At 40.5% G+C, this 15,139-nt stretch overlaps 1 protein-coding gene across 1 annotated transcript in view; it reads left to right on the forward strand.

The window, feature by feature from the left end:
• The first annotated feature begins 3,870 nt into the window (after nt 1-3,870).
• TSHR (thyroid stimulating hormone receptor) overlaps nt 3,871-15,139 on the forward strand; it is a 166,950-nt gene continuing 155,681 nt past the window's right edge. Inside the window, exons 1-2 of the mRNA XM_027120220.1 lie at nt 3,871-4,097; nt 4,402-4,723. Of these exons, the coding sequence (XP_026976021.1) occupies nt 4,554-4,723 (170 nt within the window). The 5' untranslated portion in view covers nt 3,871-4,097; nt 4,402-4,553. The remainder of the gene's footprint in view (nt 4,098-4,401; nt 4,724-15,139) is intronic.

Here is a 15,139-nt window from a genome sequence, read left to right on the forward strand (position 1 = left end):
GTGCTCCACAATGGGAGAGGCCACAACAGTGAGAGGCCCGCGTACCAGAAAAAATAAAAAAAAAAAAATTTAAAAAAAAGTAATAATAATGGCATCAAATGTAAATGATCTACACAATCCAAATAAAAAGCAAAGATTGAAAGCAAAACCTGCTTTCAATCTGCTATTTATAAGAAATGGCACTTCAAATATAAGGATGCAAAGAGGTTGAAGTAAAAGTATAGAAAAAGACTAGCATGGTAACACTAATCAAAAGAAAGTTGGATTGTCTCTATAACATAAAAAAGTCAATTAAAAAGAAAAGGACATCACAAGAGATAAAAAAGTACATTTAATAATGATAAAGGCATCAATTCACCAAGAAAATAGAAGAGTTCTAAATAGTTGTATATTTAATAGAACTTCAAAACATATGAATCAAAAACTGATAGAAATACAATGGAAAAAAAGACAAATCCCCAATTATAGTAAAAAATATTTTAGGACCCATGTCTCAATAATTGACATAACAAGTAGATAGAAAAATCAGCAAAAATATAGATGACTTGAACAACACTATCAACAACTTGATCTGTTGTCATTTGTAGAACACATTCAGAATGCACATTTTTTTCAAAAACACACTGAACATTTGTCAAAATAGACCTTATTCTGAGTCTCACTAAATTTAAAAGTTCTCAAGTCATACAAACTATGTTCTCTCTCTACAGTGAGTCTCACTAAATTTAAAAGTTCTCAAGTCATACAAACTATGTTCTCTCTCTACAGTGGAATAAAGTTAGAAATTAATAACAGAGCAATATGTGAAAAATCCCCAAATATTTGGAAACTAAATAACACACTACTAAATGACCCAGAAATCAAAGAAGAAAATTAGAAAGTATTTTCAGCTGAATGATAATAAATATCAAAACCTAAGAGATGTCTCTAAAGCAGTACTTAGAGGGAAAATCTACAGCACTATACAATATTATCTTTTAAAAAAGTCTCAAATCAATGACCTCAGCCTTCACCATAAGAAACTAAGAAGGGCAAATTAAACCCAACAGATGCAAAAGAAAGGAGATAATAAAGATCTGAGCAGGTATCAATGAAATAGAAAAACGATAGAGAATCTATGAAACAAAAAGTTGCTTCTTTCAGAATATTTATAAAATTGATAAACCTCTAGACATACTTATCAGGAAAGGAAGAATGAAGACACAAATACCAGTATCAGGTATGAGAGTGCTGACATTAGAACAGATTATACAAATATGAAGAGGATAAGGGAATATTATGTGCACATTTATGACAATAAGTTCAAAAATTTAAATAAAATGGAAAAATTCATAGTAAAACACAAACTGTTAAAGCTGTCTCAGGAAGAATTAGATACACTGAATAGCCCTACCATCTATTTTTAGAAATTTAATTTGAAGTTAAAAACCTTCCAGCAAGTAAAAATGTCCGGATAGCTTCACTGGTGAATTCTACCACATAACTAAGAAAGAAATAATATCGATTCTACACAAACTTACACAAATTTGAAGAGGAGGGAATATTTTCTAACTTATTCTATGATGGCAGAATTAGCCTTATACAAAAACTTAACAAAAACATTACAAAAAAAGAAAATGACAGTTAACATCTATGCAAAACCCATAACCAAATTTTAGAAAATTTAATCATAAAATAAATTAAAAACTTAATATGTCATGATCAAGTGGGGTTTATCCCTGGAATGCAAAATGGGTTTAACATTCAAAAATCCATCACTTTTATTCACCACATTAACAGACTAAAAAAGAAAAATGCTGACTCATCTTAACAGATGCACAAAAAGCATTTGGAAAACTCTAATACCTATTCCTGATTAAAAACTCTAAGAGAAGGAGAATAGAAGGAAAATTTCTCAACCTGATGAAAAGCATTTATGGAAACTGTATACTTAACATCATATTTCATGATGAAAGAATGATTTCCCCCATATGATTAGAAACAAGATGATAACTGCCCTTAATCTTTCTACTCAAAATTGTACTGGAGTTTCTAGCCTGTGCAGTCCAATAGGAAAAAGAAATGAGAAGCATTCAGATTGGAAGAGAAGTAAACGATCTATACTCAGACAATACAACTCATCTATGTGGATAATTGGATGGAATCTATGAAACAGCTTCTAGAACTAATAAGTGAATTTCGTGATATTGCAGCCAAGCTATCAGATAACTGCAGCCCTAGCCGTCATTTTGTTTGCAACCTCATGATAGACCTTAAGCCAGAGCATCCAGTTAGACCTCTCCCAAATTGCACCACAGAAACTCTGAGATAGTAAATGTTGTTTTAAGCCAATATTTAACATTTTGGGGTTATTGATTATGCTGCAACAGATAGCTAATATAGCCATTGCCTATTCGTTCATTTAACATTTATTATTTCCTAACTCTGAGCTAGGCACTGTTCTTGGTGTTAGGGATACAGTGGCAAAAAAAAAAAAAAAGCAAGGTTCCTGCTTTCATGGAGCTTATATTTTGATGGGGATGGGAGAGCAGCAAGAGACAGGCAATAAATGAGTAAACTAATTAATAATAATAACAAGAGATAAGTGCTTTGGTGAGGTAATATGATGGGGGGATCGTTACTTGAGAAAGGTTTTTCCAGAAAAACTTACGCCATTTCAACAACAACTTGAATGATGTGACGATCTGGGGACAAATTTTTCCAGGCATAGAGTTCAACAATAGCAAAGGCCCAGAGGTGATAATAAACTTGTCTCTTTCCAGGTCCAGCAAAGTGATGGTAAGGGCCGGATCTTGAAAAACAGGAATCAGCAAACTTGTCTTCTAGGTCAAATCCTGCCCAAGTCCTGTTCCAGTACAGCCTACAAGCTAAAAATGGCTTTTACATTTTTAAAGGGTTGTATGAAAAAGAAGAAGGAGGAGAAGATGTGACAAAGATCCTATGTGGCCCACAAAGCCTAAAACATCTAGGTTCTTCACAGGAAAATTTCTTCACAGGAAAAGTTTACAGGCACCCATAGTAGGATTTCATTGGTTAGTATAAAGAATTTATACTTAATTTTCTTTAAATTTTTTTTATTTCTTCTTTTTATTGTGGAATAGTATTCCATTGTATGGATGTATCACTCTTTGTTATCTATTACTTAGTGGAAGAACATTTGGGTGATTTCCAGTTTGGGGGGATTAGGAACAAAGCCACTAAAAAAATTGAAATACACATATTTAAAGTGCACAGTCTGATGGATTTTGGCAAATGTACACATCCACTTATGTCCAGTCTAATCAAGATGTAGAACATTTCTATCAATATAACTGCCATGAGTTCTCTGCTGTCCTTTTCCAGTCAATCTCCCCTACCCATTATTCTGATTTCCTTCACCATAACTTCCTCCCGCCGTCCCAGAAGTTCATATAAATGGAACCATATAGCATGTAAGAAGATGCTATATGATGCCATATGCTCCTTTTACCCAAGAAGAATTAGTAAGCAATTGAAAGTTTTTGAGAGCGAAATTGGCACAATCTGATATTTATTTTAAATTATCTTCTTGGCTACTGTGTGAAGGATGATGAGTAGACAATAGTGTGCCCCTTAAGTATTCTTCTTCTTCCCATCTTCTGGGGGGATATATGGCTCGATAATATTCCTGGCCAGACCAGAATTTACAGGTCAACTTCAACTACATAGAGCAAAGCTCGATTCAAGAGTTCCATTCAAGGCACTCGAACAGTTTCTGCCGTTCCAGGCTCTCCCGGCAGGTGGCGCCAGAGCCCAGTTCCTGGCCTGCCTCGCCGAGTCCGCGCGCGGCAGTGAGAGCCGGACGCCACCGAACGCCGCCAGACGGCTCCCCGCGGCGATTTCTGCGCTAGTGGCTGCGCGCCCCCAGAGGTCCGGGTTTGCGCTGAAGTTGGGGAGCCGTGAGGATCCCCCCCGTGGGTGTCGCGCCCCGGCCTCGGCCGCACCTCGGGCTGGGAAGCCACGTGTGCCCGCCTCCGACCCTCGGCAGAGGCGTCGTAGGCCAGGAAGAGCTGAAGTTCTGCGGCACCGGCGTCCGTCTCGGGACGGTCCTTTCCGCTGCAACTTTCTCTGGATAGAGGGTGCGTGCGGATGGATCCCGACAGGGAGCGCTTTGGAGAGGCTACCCACCCATGGGAAGAGGTGGCCCGTTGGGTTTAGAGCCAAGGAAAGGAGCGGGCGTGTAAACTAGGCTTTGGAGGGAAGTAATGGGAGGGGCGCGTGAGGCAGGTTGGAGGGCAGAGAGGACAGCCCGGACCGACTCTGATTGTCAGGCAACAGACGGGAGTGGCAAGGGGCAAGGAAAGTGAAGTACGTAAGCTTGTTTGGGTGGAGGGTTGCCTAGGGAAACGGAGCACTTGAGAGCCTCTTCTTTCCCCTCTCCAGCCTCCTCTTTGGTGCTGAAGTCACGACCCCATCGATTTCTCCTTCCTCCCACCCCTCCCGCCCTCCTTCAGCCTGAGGGAACCCGAGGCGCAGAGGGCTGAGAATGAGGCGATAGTGGAGGATGAAGACATAGCCTTGGAGCCCCGAGGACAATGAAACCGACGCCCCTGCTGCAGCTGGCGCTGCTTCTTGTCCTGCCCAGGAGCCTGAGGGGGAAAGGGTGTCCTTCTCCGCCCTGCAAATGCCACCAGGAGGACGACTTCAGAGTCACCTGCAAGGATATCCACCGCATCCCCAACTTACCGCCCAGTACGCAGACCCTGTGAGTACCTGGGAGAGGAGAGGGGAGGACTCAGGAGCCAAAGTCGGCTGGAAAAGGTGGATGGAAGTGCACAAAAAGAGCTTGAGAGGGTTGTGTGTGCGTGCGTGTGTGTGTGTGTGTGTGCGCGCGCAGTGAGTAAAAACTCCATCGACCAAACGTGGGATTGCTGACGCTCGAGTTACTCATAACACAGAAAAAGTTAACGAAAAAAGTTAACGAAATTTTAGTGCAAGGTGAAAAGTGAGAGTTGTTCTTTCTAAAGAGCTGCTGTTCTGCACTTTGCCTACTCCCAGCCCTGGCTGAATCTTAATTTTACTTAAGATGTAAATAAGATTAATAGCAACTCAAAAACGGATCCTTTTGATCTTACTTTGGGTGATGAAAATTGCAAAAAAAAAAAGGGGGGGTTTCAACTTTTAATCTTTCTAGATGGGAAATTATCTTAGCAGGTCTCTTGGTTCATCAAACAGTTGACAAAAATTTAATCAGGGCTCTTTTAAAAACACAGTCGTCCCTCGGTATACATGGGGGATTGGTTCCAGGACCCCTGTGTACACTCAAATCAGAGGATGCTCAAGTATAGCATTTGCATATCACCTATGCACATCCTCCTGTATACTTTAGATCATCTCTAAATTACGTATGATACCTAATACAATGTAAAAGCTATGTAAATAGTTGCCAGTGTGTGGCAAATCCAGGTTATGCTTTTTGGAACCTTCTGGAATTTTGTTCCCCCAAATATTTTCAATCCAGTGTTGGTTGAATCTGCAGATATGAAACCTGCCCAGATGGACGGTCAACTGAATATCCTTTATACTTTGTCTGGAATTCACTTTGTATGAGTTATTTACTCAAATGTGAGATACCCACTGATGTAGTACATCCAAAAATCTCCTTTGGCTTTGGCATGGTAGAGGTATAAAGAGATGAAATTTCATAAAGTACATTTTTATCTGCGTGTTAAATGTTACCAGATTAGAAACTTGATGTTAAATGAGTTTTGTGTACATCTGTTCCTTAACAGATGTTGAAATCAACGATTGAAAGGATAATTGTAAACAAGGGAAGAAGGCTTTCTTGGGTGATTAGAAATAGAACGGTAGAAAAGAATAGTAAGACAATCTGGTTTTACTGTTTACTTAACTGGTTAAACCCAGTTAAGGTACAAAAGCTCAGGTTATTAAAGAAAATGTAGGTAAGTGGAAAGCAATGGTGAAGTTGTATTTAAGATTTCCTCAAGAATTCAGCTCATAGGGACATTCAACAGTGGGTTATGAACGTTTTGGACACAGGTGTGTATTTCTGTTCTGCGATATCTCAGTTTCTTATCTCACCTGGGTCAATTAGTGTAATAACATCCAGTGAATAACATTCATTCTCGGGCTTCCCTGGTGGTGCAGTGGTTAGGAATCCACCTGCCAATACAGGGGGCGCAGGTTCGAGCCCTGGTCTGGGAAGATCCCACATGCGGTGGAGCAACTAAGCCTGTGCACCACAGCTACTGAGCCTGCGCTCTAGAGCCTGCGAGCCACAGCTACTGAAGCCCGCACACTTAGAGCCCGTGCTCCACAACAAGAGAAGCCACCGCAGTGAGAAGCCCGCACACCAGAACGAAGAGCAGCCCCCGCTTGCCACAACTAGAGAAAGCCTGCGTGCAGTAACGAAGATCTCCATGCTGCCACTACAGAATAAAATACGTTCTTATCCTCTTGATTAAACCCCTGCATTGACTCCCCATGTCTCCCATGATAAAACCCTTTTGTACAACCTACAAGATCCCTTAAGACATAGCCCAGTCTTTCAAACCTCATGGCTCCTACTCTGTCACACTTTTCACTCCTACTGAACAGAATTTCTGGCACTTTCCCCAAAGTTCTTTGCTCTCACAACTAACTGCCTAGGCCTTCCCTTCCACATTCTCTTCCCTCTGCCTAAAGCGACTTTTCCCTTTTCTTCATCTGGCTGATGCCTACTCCAAGGTCCAGATTAGGTGTCAACTCCTTCAGGAAGCCTTTCCTGGTCCATGACCCCTAGGCTGGGTGAGCGACCTTCTCCACAACATTCTGTGCATTCACCCTGTCCTAGCCCTTACACACAGCTTTTCCGTAACTGGATATTTCTTTGAGTGCCTGTCTAAGCAGGATGTGAGCTTCTCTAATGCAGGGACCCTGTCATTCAACTCTGGAACTACTCTGATGCTCAAAAAAAAGCTTGTTAGGTGAATGAAAGAACGAACAAATATGCTGGTCTCAGATTGTCTGCTGTGTGTGGGGAGAAAGGAGGTCAGAGACATCATGACTTCAGAGACTTCTTTAAGGGGAGCAGAACTTCAAGAGTCATTGAAGAGAAATGTGGCTCTGGCAGTGGAAGGGAAGCTGGAATCAATCTGTGTATAGTTCCACCAAGTGATGAGACAGGTAGTGTCAGAGAAAGAGCAATGAAATCAGAGTCAGGATACACATCTCTTCCTCCCTCTCTCACTAACTGTGAAATTAGGTGAGATAATTTATGTGGCAGGACCCAAGTTTCCTTCAGGGTAAAAGGAGGGTTCCATTAGGTTCCTTCTGATGCCTGTGATGCAATGAGAATAGTCTGAGGAAATCCACTGAATCACTGGATAAAGACAGTAGTGGGGAGAATCTGACCTTGAAAACAGTGGGAAGGTGGGGAGAGGGAGGGCAGGAGGGGAGCTGTTCTGAAGAATGAAGTTATCCTGAGATAGAGAAGAGAAAATTGATGAAAAGTATAGGTTAAAGAGCATGCTAATTTGAACAATGACCGCAGCCCTGGGCAAAAGTAGCAGAATGATTTTCAAATCTTTTGGGGGCAGTAGAACTCTTCTGTGAAAGGAAAGCTTATGAGAGAAGTCAAATATGTAAAGCTAACAATCATACTGTGCTTTTTCCTGTTCTCAGTACTTTATACCAACTCACCCATTGAATCCTCACAAAACCAAATCTAGTAGACGATTTTATTACTCTCATTTTATAGATGAGAAAACTGAGGCACAACAGAAATGAAGCTATTTGCTCAATGTCACACAACTTGTAAGCGGTACTGCCAGGATGTGAAATACTGCAGAGCTGCACCCTGAGCCCCCTGCTTTCAGAGGAAAATGGGTCTCACCCTGCCAGCTCTTCCCCAGTATGGTCGTGAGGCTTTGGAGAAAAAAGTTTGAAAGCTAGTGATGTCCAATAGGCCACAGATAACCTTGGGGGCTATTGTCCCTAGAAATATGCAGTAACTCGGAAAATGGGAGGGTAAGAGGAAAATAAAACAAGGAAAGAAAGAAGGAGGGAAAGAAGAAATTGGGAGGGAGGATTGGGACAGAGGGAGGAAAAGAAAGACTACATCTATCGTACAAGGCCTTCCCTGCTGGAGCAAACCAGATCCTTGTCATTAAAAACCTATTCTGAGTGGTAACCCCTATTCCAAATACAGATGCTGTTTAACCATTGCCTAGCCATTTTACAAATTACTATGGTGCAATTTTCCCTAACCCTTACCTTCTATCCACATAGTATGGTGCTGAAAGGTAAAGAGATTGCCTCTTTCTTCACCACCCATACACCTGTCACATGGGCTGGGTGGGAGTTATACTGTTTATGGCTCCCACTGAAACAGTGGTTCGGAATCTTTTCTTCCACTTCCCCCCCTCCAAATGGGCATGATACACTCTCTTTATAACAGTGGTTCTAACTAGGTGAGAAGTGAGGGAGAGCTGGTATCCCTACTCCCTGGTGGAACATTCTAGAATCTTTGATATACAGGTAGTCTGAAAAAATTGCTCCTTCCAATTGGGAAGTACTGATTTAAGGGAACATTAATGAAGCAAGAAGAATAAAATTTAAGTTTTCATGTATAATTATAGATCATATTACCTTAACACCAAGGATAACAAGATTGACCCATCACTCTCATTCAGAGAGTTGCCATTTGCTACTTCTGTGTATAAGAGACCATCCCTTCTCTGAATGAGGAGGTAGATGAGGTTAGACGGCTGTTCTGGATTTCTGTGGATTCTTCCTCAAGAAAGTGCTGCCTTACCTTGCCTTGTCCTTTTAACCCACCTGCTTTTAGTTTTATGATGGTGACAATCACTGCCTCCACCCCCTCCATCCCCCGCCTTCCAGAGTCTAGGGCTTCAGTGAAGTAGTGGTTTGTCCATCACGCACTTGTGTGCCTTCAGAAATGTTTCTGAAAGAGTTGTAGCTATTGTTTTCGGGTTCTGGATTTTGCTTCAGTTTTTAGTCATTTGCATTCTGTATCTGTGTCTCTAATTGATGGCCTGCCCTGGTGTCTTCTAAACTGAAGATGGTAACTCACCATCTTCAGGATTTTTGCCTTCTCTGTGTTCTACCTGTGCTATTATTTACTCAATATTTTTAGGTTGACTCACTTCTTCAACTAAAAGAAATCTGTTTAGAAGGCTTATATTGTGACTATAAATGGAAAATTAGCACGCCTTGCTCTAAATAGGAGGTAACTAGAAAACTAAATACAATTAAAACATAAATGTAATTCTATTCTAGCTCGAGACTATTGTCTTTGAATGTTCTGAGCCTGAGGCTGCCTTCTCTTTGTTATAAAGGAAGTTTAATAAGTGTTCGAGAAATATCAAAGAGATATCAATCCACCAATCCTTGGTGGTGTCAGAAAGACTGAAGGACAATGGAAAAGGGAATCACTTTCTCACTGTGTGATTCAATATTATTTAATGCCATGTGGGCATTCCACCTAAAATAATCTCAAGTATCTCCAAATCACACCTGTTTTACACTTAGGGAAATGTGGATTCATTCTACATTTCACAATTACTTCAGTTACAATTAGCGGTCATAACCTGAATAACATTTGGCTTCAACCTAAAGAGAAGCCCTCTGCTTCAGCACCCATATGCTGTCCAAACATGGACCAATACTTTGTGTCTTATAAAGGCAGCTTCACTTCACACTTCCAGGCTCTGTGATTTATTCTCTGTTATTCTGTGTGAGTATGTGTGTGTGTATATCAGTCAAGGTTTTCATTGGTAAGTAACAGAAAACCCGCTGTGTCTAGCTTAAGGAGAAAAGAAATATTTTGAAAGAATTACATATAATTTACAGAATCATCGTAGAACCAGGCTTTGAAAATAGGCCAAGGCCCACAGCAGGCAGGAAGTTGGAACCACCGCCAACCATCTGGTTGGAACAACTCCATGGACAATACTGTGATCACAGCCACAGAACATCTGTGGTGCTGGGCACCCAGTTGTATAGCTGCTGGACTATCTGTGTGCTGTCATAACTAATTTCTCAATTGTCCCTGCCTCTTTGAATCACCAGCCAGAGAATGATATCCTATGTGAGAGCAACTGATTATCTGGTGTAGGTTACCTGCTGTGTCCTAGCTGCTGGGGGTAGGAAGAGGAAAGAGGTCTCCCTTTATCATTTTTGGTGTCAGCAGTAGGAGATGCAGAATAGTGTCCTTCTAATATTACACACAATGGGGAATTTCCCACCAAAGAGGGGCCATATGCCCTCCACATGGCTCATCACTTCTTTCATTCTGCAAATGTTTATTAAGCACTGGCTATATTCCAGACACTGTGCTAAGCTCTGGATTTGGTGGAGAATGATGCCAACATGTCCCTGTCCTCAGGGGTCTCACAGTCTAGTGTGGAAGCTGAATATTAATCCAATAATCCCATAAAATTGTAATTAGAATTGTGTAAGTGTGCTGAGAGTATACTTGGTGGAAATGGGTGGGTGGGTGGGGTTAACTTTGACTGGGGTTCAAAGAAGGCTTTGAGCTGTATCCTGAACCAGTAGAATTTGGGTATAAGCGTTTCATGGAGGGTGAGGAAGCATTGTTCCAGGAGATGGAACTGCTCATTTGAAGAACTTTGGAGAATTCTAACTTAAATGCTGAAGGGTTTGATTAATTCACTTGGGACAAAGATATTGATGGGCAACAAAATATGTACTACATACTTTCTTCATAATACAATACAGGTCAAAGTGAATTCTGATGTCAGTGGGGGCAGCTTTTGTGTCCAAAGAAGGCTTTTGAGGGTAACTGGTTTTAAAAACAAATATTTGACTCATTAAGGTAATAAATGTAAAACCTAGGGTTTTTTTTTTTGAGTTTTCCATGTATTTATTATTTTATTTGTAAATCTAATTGTAACAATTACTTTAAGGAAGAGTTTATAATTTAATAATATCTTAATAAGTACTTTAATAAAATAATAAGTAGTTTAAATATATACAAATGTAATATATTTTCTTTTAAAGCATGTGAATATTTGACAAAACTTTCCAAATACTTGGAAAATTCTAGAAAGTCTATTAAATTAAATCTTATAAGTACCGGGAATCCTAAGTTTTTAGATATCCCAGTGCTCTTTACGGGGCAGGAGAATAAAGTGGTTAAGAGCATGCTCTCTGGAGTGAGGTCATGTGGGTTGAATGGCTTGCTGTACTGTTTCCTAGGTATGCTCTTGAGAATGTAGGAGAGAAAAAAATTTCCCCCTACCCTTCTAAGTTCTCGGCTGGGGCCTCTGTAACAGTAACAGATTAACAAAAGAAAAGCATACAAATTTATTTAATATAAGTTTTACATGACATGACACAGAGCTTTCACAAGGAAATGAAGACCCCAAGAAGCTATTATACCTGAGCGTCTTTATGCTAGTTTTGATGAAGCATGGTGAGCCATGGAACAATATGACAAGACAAAAAAAGGTGTGAGCTAAGTGTAATAAACGGGCAAACAGCAAAGTCTGTTCACTCAGATTCTTCTTGCCTTCCCTCTGTCTTTAGAGATAGGGATGGTCCTTCCCTCCGGGTATAGGGAGGACCTCTCACCAGAGGGTGTTGTGACCTGCTTTGGGAGAAGGTCAGAAAGTCCTCCCTGCACATGCTGTTTCTCAAATTCCTTAAAATACTCAACATGCCAAAGTTCTGTATTTTGGGGTAGCCTGTCCTAAACCCCATCAGGAACATTGCCTGATTGTTCTGTGCCTCAGTTTCTTCATCTATAAAATAAGGATAAAAGTAGTACCTGCCTCATTGGATTGCTGGGAGGTGTGAATGACCTAACACTGTTAAAGAATAATTTTCAAAGGCAGGTAAAATTATGACTCTCCTACAGCTATAAATTGAACACATTAAAGATTGCAGCGTATTAGTTTCCTAAGACTGCCGTAACAGAGTATCACAAACTGAGGAGCTTACCATAACAGAAATGTATTGTCTCACGGTTCTGGAAGCTAAGTAAGAAATCAAGGTGTTAACACGGCTATGTTCCTCTGAAAGCTCTAGGGAAGAATCCTTCCTGCCTTCTTCAGCTTCTGATGGCTGTGGGAATCCTTGGTGTTCCTTGGCTTGTAGCTGCAGGATGCCAATCTCTGTCTCTTTATTGATGTGGCCTTCTCTCTGTGTGTCTTTGTCTCTGTGTGTCCTTTCCTCATCTTATCACAATCCCAGTCATTGGGTTTAGGGCTCACCCTACTCCAGGATGACCTCAGCTTAACTAATTATATCTACAAACACCCTATTTCCAAATAAGGTCACATACTCAGGTTCCAGGTGGACATGAGTTTTACGGGGACACTAGTCAATCCACAACAAGGAGAAAACTGGTAAGATGTTGCAATCAGCTTAAAGGAGAGTCCACAAAATCAGCACTTTTATAGATGTGGAATACCGAAGTGAACATGCTGATGGAGGCAAAACTAACTTCTTTCGTGTGGGGAAGAGTGGGCAGAGTCAACTGAAGCGCTCACAGGACAGAATTTGCGTGTCCGCAGACAAAATTGTTTCGCCTTGTTGTCAGTCATCTACAACCTACAGAGCTGTAAAGTAGCTCTTGCTGAATCAGACTCAATCTTGGAAGAATGTGCTCTAAATCAATGCATAGTTTTCCACTGAAGCACGATTTTGCCCCTACAATGTGTATAAATTGCTTAGAACAGTTACTGGCTCACGGTAGACATTTACAAGTAAACGCAGTAAAAAATAATTTTCTTTTCAACTTAACTCACAGGTTGAAATAAATTACTCAATCATTCATTTTAAATTGGAGTTGCAAGGGCAATCTATTAGATATTCCAACAGCCCAAGTTAAATAAGACAAAGACCGAACCTACCAAATATGTATTGACTATTCTTAAACTCAACACAAACATATTGATACTGTGGATCTGAGTTAGCCTCTCATTTCTATTCTTAATTGTAAAATTTCCCAGGCTAAAAGATGTCTATTCAGTAAGCAAGTTGGTCTTCCTCCTCTAACGAACTCTGGTTTTTAAGGAACCATCCACAGGCTTCCTAAGTTCCTTGTAATTAGGGTTGCCCTATCTGAAAGGAACCTTCTCTTGTACCTGTTGTCCAGGTGTAATTAATAGCATTCCTTTCATTCTCAAAGGTGTCCCAATTTGGAGGACAAAATACTAATAGAACATAAAGTCCAGAGGCCCGTAGGACATATGGGGACATTCTTAGCCTTGTTTATTGTCACCGTAACTGGGAGACAATAACTTAAAATGGGTTGGTCTCTCAATACCCCCTCAAAATCTGCAATCCCCACATAGTTAGGTAGCTAGCTTCCTTCACTGCTTCAGTTGATTTTGTGTTTCTTTGGCTCTCTTAAGATACTGAAAGTGTCTTCCCTTCTTGCTTACTGTAGGAGCCTCCGAACCTGTCCCGTCTTCCACCCCTGCCCTCCACAGTCTGTTCACACAGCAGCCAAAGAGCTTTTAAAATGTAGGTCAGGTCATGTCCCTCCTCTACTCAGGAACTTCTAACAGGGTTCCTAGTTATCTCAAGATAAAAACCAAAGTCCTTACAGTTTTGGCCCAAAAAGCCCTATGTGATTCAGACCTTCTTTACTTTTCCAATTTTATTTCTTATTACTTTCATTCATAATCCAGCTTTCACTCCATTGGCCTTGTTGTTCCTCACATTTGTCAGGATTTACACATTTGGTCCTTCCCTGCGTCTCAAACATTATTTTCCCAGACATCCCCACGGTTAACCCCTGCACCTCCCTCAAGTTTCTGTTCAGATGGTACCTTCTCAATAAGGCTTTCCTAATCACTCCATTTAAAATTTAACACTCCTGCTTTAAAACATTTTTTTAATCCATAGCACTTGTCACCTTCCAGTATCTAAGTAATTTGCTTGTTTTTATGTTTCTTGTTTATGTCTTTCTCCACAAGAATATAATCTCCACAAGGGCAAGGTTTTTGTTTTGTTTGTTGTTGTTATTGTTTGTCTGTTTTGTTCAGTTATGTATCCCCAGTGTCCAGAAAAGGCCTGGCATATAATCAATAGTCAGTGAGTATTTGTTTAATAGATGAACAAACGCATGAATGAGTGTCTCCAGAGGCACTCTAATGTTGTCCCATTGGGTTCTTTGCACCCTTTTATAATTCTTTTTCCAAGTCCTTTAGTTTTATTGCCCTGTTAAGACGGATGGAATTCTGCTTTGTTTCGTATTTTTCCTGGCTATCTGGGACACTACTTCTTTACATACTGAAGTGACATCCACATCTCTCATTGTTTGTTCATATTACTAAAGACCTGTTGATGAAGATCCTTTGAACTGCCACCCCCAAGAAATTAACTACCCCAGTGCTTTCTAAACTTCCCAAAGGTAGGGCTCCTCGGCAAGAGGAAGTGGAGCAGGGCCCCTGGGATAGCTGGGACACTCAGAAGGAATCCAGGGCAAGCAGGACATTCCTTCAAAGTCTTTGGTTTATTTTTTAAATTTAACTTCCAAAAAATTACTAAAATTTTAAATTCTTTTCCATCACGTATTTGTTTTTCATGTGGCTTCTTGTATACCTTCCCGGAGTTATTTCCTTGTACCTTCAGGTTAATGCATCTCTGTATTTGAATATCCCCGTCACTTGATCCACAGAAGTGCCTTGATGCACGGAATGGCAGGCATGAAGGAGGCCAGTGAAGAAGTAGTTTGGGAGGCAGTGCTGTGTGTAAGAGCTCCATGATCAGACCAGCTCTGCAGAGGCCAAGCCCATTCAGTCCTGTTCTCAGAGACCTGGGTCCAGAATGGCTGGTTATGTCACCTGCCCCTGGGTCTAAGTCTGTCTTCGTATATCAGCTCTGATAAAGTAGTAGACATAGAAAACAAATTCACACTACTTAAAATGTGTTGTTAAATGAGTGAACTTTACCTGAATTTATCAATTAATTGAAATAGCTTTTTCCCCTCCAGAGCTGATAAATTAAAATGATATCTTTGATTATTTTAATGTTTCTTGGTTGTACAAGGTATGTTTTTTACCCTTCAGGTTAAGATTTATTCCCAGAGAAAACCATAATTCAAAAAAACACATGCACACCAATGTTCATAGCAGCACTATTTACAATAGCCAGGACATGGAAGCAACCTAAATATCCATCAACA

This window comes from Aethalodelphis obliquidens, unplaced genomic scaffold (genome assembly GCF_003676395.1).
Source record: "Aethalodelphis obliquidens isolate GAN/ISIS:26980383/991018 unplaced genomic scaffold, ASM367639v1 scaffold21, whole genome shotgun sequence".
NCBI lineage: Eukaryota > Metazoa > Chordata > Mammalia > Artiodactyla > Delphinidae > Aethalodelphis > Aethalodelphis obliquidens.